The sequence below is a fragment of the Microtus oregoni genome, unplaced genomic scaffold (genome assembly GCF_018167655.1).
Source record: "Microtus oregoni isolate MIOR12 unplaced genomic scaffold, Mior012 000041F_ref0000270, whole genome shotgun sequence".
NCBI lineage: Eukaryota > Metazoa > Chordata > Mammalia > Rodentia > Cricetidae > Microtus > Microtus oregoni.
Window position 1 is genome coordinate 8,493,365 of NW_024543208.1, and position 11,672 is coordinate 8,505,036.

Here is an 11,672-nt window from a genome sequence, read left to right on the forward strand (position 1 = left end):
CACAAATAAGTTCCGTGTAGTGATTCAATCTATATACAGTGGATGCACTAATAGGGTTTTTAGTTGAGGTTTCTATTACTGTGATAATACACCACTACCAAAAGCAACTTGGAGACGAAGAGTTTGTTTCATCTTAAAATTTCAGGTAACAGTCCATCTTTGAGCAAAGTCAGGAGAAGAACTCAAGCAGGGCAGGAACCTGGAGGGAAGAACTGAGACAGAAGCCATAGGAGAGTGCTGCTTACTGGCTTGCTCCTCCTGTCTTGCTCAACTTGCTTTTTCATAGCACCTAAGACCTACATTCAGGGATGGCACCAACCGCAGTGAACTGGGTCGTCCCACATCAATCACCAGTCAATTTAATGTCCCAGGTTTGCCCATTGTCCAATCTATTGGGGGCAGTTTCTCAATTGAAATGCCATTTTCTCAAATGACTGTCTTGTGGCAAGCTGATGTAAAACTAGCCAGCACAAAGGGAAGCATTCTAGGCTAGTGGGGGAATATCAGTAATAGTCTCAGAAAGAGGCGGTCGTGTGGTGAGAGTCAATGGAAGGAAGGTTGTTTCAGGTCAGCAGTAGGGACAGAGAGGCAGAAGGATCACAATTTTAAGACCAGATTAGTCTATATAGTGAGACACTCTTTTTAAAACAAACATCAAACAAGACAGAGTCACAAGAGGGATGTTAAAATCATGGATCAGATACTATAAGTGAGGCCGAAGCAAAGTGCAAGCAAGGAGGAGTAAAAGAAGAGGCAGATCGTGACTATCATGTCATGAGGTCCACAGGGTATGAACATTAGAGAGAGGAAACACTCTTACAAGCCTTGATTTCAGCCCTTCAATCTCTTCTAACTGTAATTTTTGAAAAGAGTTTGTGTGCTATAGCTGTTAACAATAAAAATGTAAAACATGGTAACATTGTAAGTTATAAACTTCTCCAAAATAGGTAGAAACTTTTTGTTAAATATTTTTTCCTATATATCATCTGTTGCAAGAGTTATGAATCACTCAATTGTCACTGTTTTGTACAAAGTAATTTAAGAATTTCTGATTTAAAATCCCTTAATTATAATATGGGAAACCAAGGTTCTGAGTTTATTGGCTTAACTTGATGTCACGTGACCAACTGGGGCTCTAAATGCTAAGTTAAATTTGTTCCTCACTCATACAACTCTGTGGATTATACTGAAAACCCTTGATTTGGAAGTGTGGATGACAAATTATGGATTGTTTCTCAAATGAAACTCACTTTTCATACAGAGTCTGAGATGAGGTACCTTGCTGCCACTTTCATTACCCTTGTAAATTATTCTTTGTGTAATAAGTTTACTATGTAAGATGAAATTATGCAAGTAGCAAACATTTATTGAACAGAACTGTGTGTCAGACACTAGGAAAGGATTGAATATAAAGATGGAACACAAGTAGATTTTAGTGTGATGGATGAGATAGACCACTAATCCAATTATTACCCCTTTGATATTATGTGTTATGGCTGAGTATCTGACTCAAGCCCCGCTTTACCCTGCCATGGTCAGTTTATTGAGTACTAGCCTGAACTACAGAGGAGAAACAGGGTGAGCACGGGCAGGGCCAAAGTAGCTCCTGAAACAGCTATGAATTCTACTAGAAAGAACATCTAGGATCCTGTTAGTAGACAGTGCTATTATTGGAAGGGGCAAGGGGCAGTTATACCCTAGGAGGAATGGCCAGTTGGGTCTATACAGTGGTATGCCATTGGTTGTGACAATAACATCTAGGGGTTCTCATTTGCATACTCTGGGGCAACAGGAGCCAGGGGAAGGAACCTTATAAGGTCAAATAAAGTCCAGCCAGGATTATTTCCATAGTCAGAAATGGGGCACGTCTGCACATACACTTGAGGAAGCCTAACTGCTTGGGGCATGGGGTGGTGCCAGACACTACTATTGCTCTCGGGATGAGAAATCCAGGATTTTAGGCATGTCTCCCCCTTCTTGGCTTTAGGCCAGACCAAAGGCTGGAGAGTATCTCTAACCCAAACAAAGAATCAGGTACAACTTTTTGTGCTTCTGAAAAGTAAGACCTGAGTTAATTTTTACAGTTTAAATTTGCAAAGTGATTAGGGGTAAGGAGGCAAGATTATGCTGTGTGTTGACAAAACCATAATACAACATTTCAGAGAAGAAAATGGTCAGGCTCTGGGAGTACTCCTAAGCCATCTGATAAGCTTGAAACAAAGTAGGTGGTGAAGTGTGGAGAGAAATGAAAAGAGCTAGGGAAAGTGGGCAGGGAATAGATTATTTCCAGTAGAAAATTCTATTAAGTTTTCACTAGTCTGACAGCCCATTGGAATTGAAGTGACCTCTAGATTGTTAGTATATGTTGTCAGATTCACTCTGGAGGTGATAGAGACTGTAGAAGTGTACTACAGTAAAGAGCTTTAAGAAATATTGAGAGCGTTGGAGGTAAGAAATGATGAGAGCCTTACCCAGGAGCATAACACTGGAGTAGACTCCCGCCAATATAAGAGTCTTTTAAACGATCACTGACATGAACTGCTAACTGCTCAAAATTGGGAAGGAGATGGAGGACTGAGAGTTGGTTCTTAAGTTTGGGACCTAGGCAAGTGGATGGATGTTGGGACCATCACTATGGTGTTGAGGACAGTCATCTGTGTTAAATTTGAAAATTTTGTAGACCCAGGTACGCAGGCAGTTTGTACATCATGTCCAGTTTGTAATATAAGACAGGGAAAATGGAGTGGAGGTACACTCCATCTTCCTTTGTTAACTGTACAAGTGAATGAACTCACCCATGGGTAAATGGATAGAGTGAAAGGTGAAAGAAACCAAGCATAGGCTTTCTGGACAGGCCCATCATTCCTTCAGTATGCTAAAGAGTTAATAAACTATCTCGAGTATTGTTTCTGCTTATCTCTTTTTCTTTTACTGAGAAAAGGAAAAAAAGTTTCAGCCTCCTCCCAGCCTCCCATTTCCCTCCCCCTCCTCCTACCTTTCTTCCCCTTCCCCCACTCCTCTCCCCCTCCCTCTCCAGTCCAAAGAGCAGTCAGGGTCCCCCCTCTGTCCATGTCTAGGAAGGTGAACATCCAAACTGGCGAGGCTCCCACAAAGCCAGCACATTACGTAGGTTCAAAACCCCATGCCATTGTCCTTGGCTTCTCATCAGCCCTCATTGTTCGCCATGTTCAGAGAGTCCTGCTTTATCTCATGCTTTTTCAGTTATAGTCCAGCTGGCCTTGGTGAGCTCCCAATAGATCAGCCCCACTGTTTCAGTGGGTGAGTGCACCCCTCATGGTCCTGACTTCCTTGCTCATCTTCTCCCTCCTTCCGCTCCTCATTGGGACCTTGGGAGCTCGGTCCAGTGCTCCAGTGTGGGTCTCTGTCTCTATCTCCATCCATCACCAGATGAAGGTTCATAGCCAAGAGAATAACTATATGTTTTTCCTTGGGTTCACTTTCTTAAGCATCTTTAGGTTCATCAATTGTAGACTCCGCGACAATAATCAACTTTATATGGAAAAACAAAAAACCCAGGATAGCCAAAACAATCCTATACAATAAAGGATCTTCTGGAGGCATTACCATCCCTGACTTCAAACTATTACAGAGCTACAGTAATGAAAACAGTGTGGTACTGGCATAAAAACAGAGAAGTCTACCAATGGAATCGTATATAAGACCCAAATTTTAACCCACAAAACTATGAACACCTCATTTTCGATAAAGGAGCTAAAAGTATACAATGGAAGAAAGAAAGCATCTTCAACAAATGGTGCTGGCACAACTGGATGTCAACCTGTAGAAGAATGAAAAGAGACCCATATCTATCACCATGCACACAACTCAAGTCCAAATGGATTAAAGACCTCAATATCAGTCCGAACACACTGAACCTGATAAAGGAGAAAGTGGGAAGTACCCTACAACAGATGGGCACAGGAGATCGCTTCCTATGTATAACCCCAGCAGCACAGACATTAAGGGCAACATTGAATAAATGGGACCTCCTGAAACTGAGAAGCTTCTGTAAAACAAAGGACACTGTCACTAAGACAAAAAGGCAACCTACTGACTGGGAGAAGATCTTCACCAACCCCGCAACAGACAAAGGTCTGATCTCCAAAATATATAGAGAACTCAAGAAACTAGACTTTAAAATGCTAATTAACCCAATTAAAAAATGGGGCACTGAGCTGAACAGAGAATTCTCAAAAGAAGAAGTTCAGATGGCCAAAAGACACTTAAGGTCATGCTCAACTTCCTTAGCAATTAGGGAAATGCAAATCAAAACAACTTTGAGATACCATCTTACACCTGTCAGAATGGCTAAAATCAAAAACACCAATGATAGCCTTTGCTGGAGAGGCTGTGGAGGAAGGGGTACACTCATCCATTGCTGGTGGGAATGCAATCTTGTGCAACCACTGTGGAAATCAGTGTTTCGGTTTCTCAGGATATTTGGGATCAACCTACCCCTGGACCCAGCAATACCACTCTTGGGAATATACCCAAGAGATGCCCTATCATATGACAAAAGCATTTGTTCAACTATGTTCATAGCAGTATTATTTGTAATAGCCAGAACCTGGAAACAACTTAGATGCCCTTCAATGGAAGAATGGATGAAGAAAGTGTGGAATATATACACATTAGAGTACTATGCTGCGGTAAAAAAACAATGACTTCTCGAATTTTGCATGCAAATGAATGGAAATAGAAAACACTATCCTGAGTGAGGTAACCCAGACCCAAAAAGATGAACATGGGATGTACTCACTCATAATTGGTTTCTAGCCATAAATAAGGGTCTGCTTATCTCTTAACAGTGAGTGAGAGAATTTACCAGGGAGGATTTGTAAACATTTTTGGAAGGCAAATAATTTAATATTTTAATGTAGCTTGAGAATTTACTGAATTATTTTTTATGTTCTTTCTATTTTAGAATCTGGTGAATTGGAGCCTACATGTGTCCAGTGTAAAGATGGTTACACAGGACAGAACTGCAATAAATGTGAAAATGGCTATTACAATTATGACAGCATCTGCATACCGTGCAAATGTCATGGCCATGTGGACCCAACTACAACTCCAAAGATTTGCAAACCTGAGAGTGGTGAATGCATCAACTGCATCCATAACACCACTGGGTTCCTGTGTGAAGCCTGCCTAGAAGGGTATGTCCGAGACCTCCAGAACAACTGCATCAAGCAAGGTAAGGCTCTACCTAAGATCACACATTTTGTATCTAATGCCAATGGTGAGTGCTTCTAGACAACTGCAATTAGCTTTGTAAACCTTCCAGTTCCACCAGAGGACTTTCTAGAAATAAATTTTGGTAGCTCTTTGCCTAAAGAGGCTTCTTTCTCTTCCTGATTGTCTCCTGCAACTATAGCATTAACTCTAGAAATATGAAGACTAAGATAAAATCGGTGCAACAGTGAGACAAAGTGTGCTCATGTTTCCTCCTATCTGTCTGTTATAATTGAAAGGTCCCATCATTTGTTTTCCTCAGTGATAATCAAAAGCCTTTTCAGGTAGGGACCTATAGTCTGCTTAGAAGTTCCTCTGGAAAACGGGAGTTTATTCTGTCCTCTTCACCCTTTGAGCTGACATATCTCTGTCTGTGGTATGTGAAATTTCATTAATATTCCCTTGGGTTTGTTTAAAAAAATGCCATTCATAACATAGAATGTTTTCTGTAGAGAAATTTTGTGAGGATTAACAAAAGTTAGTTAGGAATTCAGGAGGAGCTAGGGATATTTAAGGATTATTAGAAGACAGAGATGTTAGCCCCTGCTCTTATACAAACTACTCCTTTTGATATTCTATTGCACACTGATTACTAAGCTGAGGTACAGTTGGTCTGTGACCTGTGACATCTTTCTGCCATGTTATTGATATTTGTGATTAGATTGTACCACATCAGTAGGTAGAAATGTTTTCACTCTGCATCCACCATGTGGGAGGTATACCATATCCAGTCCAACGAGTACCAAGAAGACAGACTGATGGTATTTGTTAGCCATGAAGAAATACAAGCTTTGTCTGTGTTAGGTTAATTGATGTAGTGTACTGTGGTGATGAATAATACTAGTTATTTTATAGTAATTTTATTGAGTATCTATAATGTTCATTGAAGTCTTCCCAAAAGCTCTGTGAAGCATGCATTATTACCCATGTTTAACATTGAAAAATCTAAAATTCTGAGAGATTGACTTTCTTATTGTAATAGAGTCCTAACAAGTCCAAGGCTTTCATCCTCCCATTGAGCCATGCTTTCGACTAGAAGTCTAAAATGTAGTTCCTTGGTTATAAAATAGTTCAAATATACACAAAGCAAGAACTCTATACGTGGAATTAAAGGAAAGCTCTTTTCTATATTGGCTGACATCAACTCTGATGTCAATAGATTTTTAATAGATTTTTAGACTTCCTCTGAAGAAAATTTTACCTTCATGAAATGACATCAGGTGTGTTGGATATATTTTTGGTCACATAATTGTCACCATTAACCATGTGATTTAGAACTTGGTGGTGGCACATTATTGCCTTTACAGAAATGTCTGAGATTATCAGTGAATGAGGAGGGAGGGAAAACTCCTATGTTCGAATTTTCTTAAAGTTTCAGCATGGGTATCATACACATTGAAGATGTAATAAATAGGCTTTCTAGATCCCATATCTTATCATAATATTTATTTAAAAATTATTTTTAGCTTGCCTTACCTTGGGTGGAGTACCATGTCAACATCCCACATCAACTTCCACTCTCATGTGTATTTCTTTTATTGTTTCTCAAAACTGGATAATTTTGTCTTTTACATTTCATTCTCTGTTTTTATTTTCAGAAGTTATTGTTCCAACTCCTGAAGGTTCTACCATTTTGGTTTTCAATGCCTCTTTGACCACATCAGTGCCCACCCCTGTTATAAATAGTACATTTGCCCCCACAACCCTGCAGACTATCTTTTCAGTAAGTTCTTCTGAAAACAGCACCTCAGCTCTCGCTGATGTATCATGGACCCAGTTTAACATCATCATTTTGACAGTCATCATCATTGTGGTAGTGCTGCTAATGGGATTCGTAGGAGCTGTGTATATGTACCGGGAGTACCAAAACCGGAAACTCAATGCTCCCTTTTGGACCATCGAGCTGAAAGAAGACAATATCAGTTTCAGCAGCTACCATGACAGCATTCCCAATGCAGATGTGTCAGGATTGTTGGAGGACGATGGCAGTGAAGTGGCTCCCAATGGGCAGCTGACCCTGACGACACCCATTCATAACTACAAAGCTTGAGGAGCTGGGCTGTCCTGGAGTGTCAGGACACAATACTCACTAAATTGAATCTGCCCTCCAACCCCACATAGCCTGGGTAGAGTTTGCTGAGAATGGCATCGTGCAAATGAACTGTTCAGGTACAAACTGTAGTGAGCTTAGCCTATCTGTTGCTCTTAATTCATCCCCATGAAGATCTGAAGCACTCGTCATCATTGAGGACTTGAAGTAAAGTATATTTTTGTAACAAACCACATGTGTGTATGGAAAGGCTGAATCCCACACAGAAGCTCAAGTCTACCCAGCCTCTCAGAGGACTGCTGGGAAAGTGTTCATCTCACCAGCCGTGACAAAATGCTGATGTGGAGGGGAAGACTGATAGAAGACGTCATCTTCATTTTGGAGATATTTTATATTTTAAGGAGAGGCAGGGATTGCGTACGTTTCACTGCACTAAAAGCTGTAACTGATGAAAAGCTGATGTCTAGGCTGAACCACACTAAACAAGCTTGGCTCTGTGTAGACTGAGGGCAGAAATGTTCCAAGAGGATCTGTAGAAGGGCTTGGCTTTCCTCCCATGAGTCTCCTTCAAGGATGGGATGAAAGCACAGGATAAGCCTCTGTGGTGAGGGCAGGTGCAGCATCCAGAGAGCAGAAAGTTGATGATCCTCCTCAGGGGAGGTGCCTGCCTCTAAAGAAACAAGGTGTACATAGTAATGTAGCATACCTGCTCAACATTGTACTTGTGTCTATTTGTAAAAAAATCATGTCCTATTTTATCATCTAGACTTTATTTGTATAGCAGTTATTGGTGTTGTAAAAAGAAGATAGGGAAATTGGTTAAAATACTGTAAAATAGGTGGCAATATTGCTAGAGCTGGGACTCTGTTGAACACCATTCATTTTTCATCCCTGTTTGGACACTGTTGAAATTTACAAGAGGTCAAATGTTTCTAATCTTTCCTCTCTCAACCTAGAGTCATATACTCTTTGACTTACCATAGATTCAAGCAATAGATTTGAAGTCTGTATTATTAAACTGGGACACAGGCTGCATTCTCTAGATACCCACTTAATTAGCCACTCTGTGTGTTTTACATTGCTCAGTGTAAACATCCTCAGAAAAAGACTTCTTTCCTGAATGTAAAGGACAGTCTTCCAAAGGACAGAAATTTTAAATTAAAAAAGAAAAGCCATCATGTTACTTGGGGCCCCTTGTTTTTATGCCCATGAAATACTTATGTACCTCCCATAACCTCCAAAATAAAGACCTCTGACATTTGAGCATAACCTGTTCCCCACAAATCATGAGGGATGTTTGAGTTCTTCAGTGTAGAATTCATCCGTCTTCTTTCTGGCCGAAGGTTACTGTGGTTGAGTGTGCATTTAGTCGTTGTTTGTAGGTGCCATTTCCCCTGAGGCTGAGTACTGATTTTTTCATCTGTTATGCACTGACAGGTTGTGGACTAAGCAGGTCAAAAAAGGTGACCCAATCCATGTGGTTAGGGAAATACAAAACAAAGACTAGACCTAGGAAACTCAGACTTACCTTCCTCACAGAGAAAAGAGTTTGTTCATCCTCTGTAGGAGACCCCACGTTTGTCTCAGGGTTTGGAAATGACTGGACTAGAGGATCCGGAGGTAACCTGAGGGCGCTCTGATTATGTGACTTCTTTATTAGAGTAAACATGCATCTCCTTGTACAGAAACCATTTTCAACTGGCTGATGAGCTTAGCATATGAGTTTAATAGGTTTAATCCCCACAATTACAGAATAGATCAATATTTTTACTGTCCTTTGTCATTTACAAAACACACTTTCCCATGTGTGTTCTTTTGTCCTAACCGTGTCCTCCTAAGGAAGTAGTCTTTTACCCCTTTTATAAATGAAGAGATGCTAAATCATTCAGGGCTATATGCACACTATTTTATGCTTGGAATCAATTCTCACCTCTATGGCATAGTCATTTGGCTATATGATAAATATATATATTAATGAATCTACTAATCCTAGGCCCTAGAAGCTGGGATGAAGATTCACATATGTGGATGATTCTACTAGAGTTCTTATGTGCTCTCAAGTGTGCATGTTTGTGTTTCTGTCTGTGTGTGATATATGTGCTTTGTAAGCACAAATCACGGCCACATAGCTACAACTGACTTTGTGGAAAGAAGACGAGGATTTCTATCTAAAGTCAGAATTAATGATGATAAGGTAAAATTGCCAGTTAGAGTTCATTAAAATGAATTAATTCTTGGAATGGGGGGAGGGGCTTCCTCTAGCAATTGCAACACAGGTGTGTACTGACTGCATCACACAAATTACAGAGCATTATGCAGAGTGATTACCTCACTGATACCAAAAATAAAGGTCAGGAGATAAAAAGCAAACATTTGTTAAACAGATGTTTACCCAATAAATAAATAAGAAGTGTTTGTAGGAGCCTAAAAACTAGTCAAATAGTCAAGATTCCAGCTCAGTAGAGATTCCTTGAAACAACTCTTAAAAGATAACACAGAAATTACCACAAAGAATGTTTATCAAGTAAGGCTCCTAGGTCATATTAATTTTTCACAATGATGAAAAGGTATAGCCTTAAAATGTATTTTAAATACACAGCACTCTGCTTGTAGAAATATTTTTGCTCTAAAGATCAACCATGAGGTAATCTTCTCTTCGAATTAGAGTCGTAAACCATCGTAAAACACAATGCAGGGTTTTCATTCTCTGGATGCTTCACTGTCCAGCACCAAGTGTCCTCTGGTAAATCTAATGTTTGAACAACTTTTGTCTAAGTATTGATTGTGTTTTCTTTTTAAAATATAATACCTATGTGAACCTTGCTGAGAAATAGTCATCACTGCTATAAATGAACTGATCCTTGCTTGCATCTTTATTGGCTTTTGTAGTAAGCCCTATGCATTTCTGTTAGCTGGGTGTTCTCATCAGACTCAAGCATTTCTTTGACATCCCTATCACTAACACCCTCCACACCGCTTCCCAGGGCTCTTATTTACAGTCTTTTCAATTATAGAAAAGGAAAAAGGATAGTAAAATCTCTTATTTATTTGAACATCCTGAGTGCATTATTTTTCCCCAGGATACTTGAATTTTTAGAGAGGGCAAAAAGGCAGACATGGACTAGGGAAAAAAAAGGGTTTTATTTGTTTTTCTTAACAAGATTATCTAAGTCCCAATTGATATCACTATTCTGTAGTTCCAGTAGTCCATGAACCATTAACCATCAAAGCAGCACTCATTGACCTGCCAGTTTATCTGGGTTATTTTATCATCCAGATGTACTTTGGAAGATGAGAGACAGCTGGAGCTTGATTATTGATTATTCACCCTGGCCCTATACCTTTTTTCTTTGTGTTGTTGCTTGTAAACGTAAGATTGATTCTAAATGACTGTCCCTGGATTCTTACATTTTGAAGTAGTATTGGGTGGGAGTTGAGTTTCTGTATCTCTCAAGGAAAGTTCTCTGGCAAAATATTCAGAATAAGTTAAAAAAAAAACAGTGTAATCAATTAGGGTAGCAGAAGTCTTTGTGATCTCATACACACACACACCCTAATCTGTTGCTACTTCTGACAGCAGGTGGTTTCGGAACTGAAATGGGTTTGGTGTCTATGCTCAGGGTTGGAGAAGGTGATGGAGGGTTAAATCATCATTTTCTTTCACTCCGAGCCAGTGACTATGCCATGGGAAGAAGCAAGAAAAACAGTTATCAAGCTGAAGAAGTCAAATAAATACTATCTAATGGTTAACGGTTATGTATCATTAAAATGTCAGTGGTTTGAATGATAATTTTTCAAAGGCCTTGAGGATCTTTCTTGTTACTTATGCATATGCAGAAACTGCAGCAGCCCTGGAATGAGCCCAGAGCTTCAGATTCGAGCTAGCCCAAAGCTAAGTGACTTCTAGTCAATTGTAATGCTAGGCACAAGCACTCTGTACTCTTAAATTTCAACCCAATTAATTAGGGAGTGTTTCTAAAACATTAAACTTGTATTTAGGTCACTAAAATCCTAACCCAAAATTTAAAGACATGTCTCATATGTGTACTGTACTAGGTTTCAGATGCATTTCTAAATTTGTGTATGATTTGAATATATGAAAGAATTTATACAAGAGTGTTATTTAAAATTATTAATAAATGTATATAATTTGTACCATTGTGGATTGGTTTCAATTTTTTATGTAGTGAGAAATTTTAGAAGTCTTCAGGTAAGTCCTGCAGGTCATTTGCCAGCTCACTTTATGGAAGTAATTGAATCCTTCATGTACAGACCAACATTTTATATCAGTTCATTAAAGGAGAGTCTACCCCTTGGGGAGAAGATAGCACATGGAACAATTCCTTCTCATAAAGCAAATCCGTACCAG

The 11,672-nt window shown here is 39.5% G+C and overlaps 1 protein-coding gene across 1 annotated transcript in view; it reads left to right on the top strand.

The window, feature by feature from the left end:
* The window catches only part of LOC121433819 (multiple epidermal growth factor-like domains protein 9), a 111,544-nt gene extending 100,086 nt beyond the window's left edge, over nt 1-11,458 (top strand). The window contains exons 5-6 of the mRNA XM_041632452.1: nt 4,946-5,215; nt 6,852-11,458. Coding sequence (XP_041488386.1) covers nt 4,946-5,215; nt 6,852-7,303 — 722 coding nt within the window. The 3' untranslated portion in view covers nt 7,304-11,458. The remainder of the gene's footprint in view (nt 1-4,945; nt 5,216-6,851) is intronic.
* The last annotated feature ends 214 nt before the right edge of the window (nt 11,459-11,672 follow it).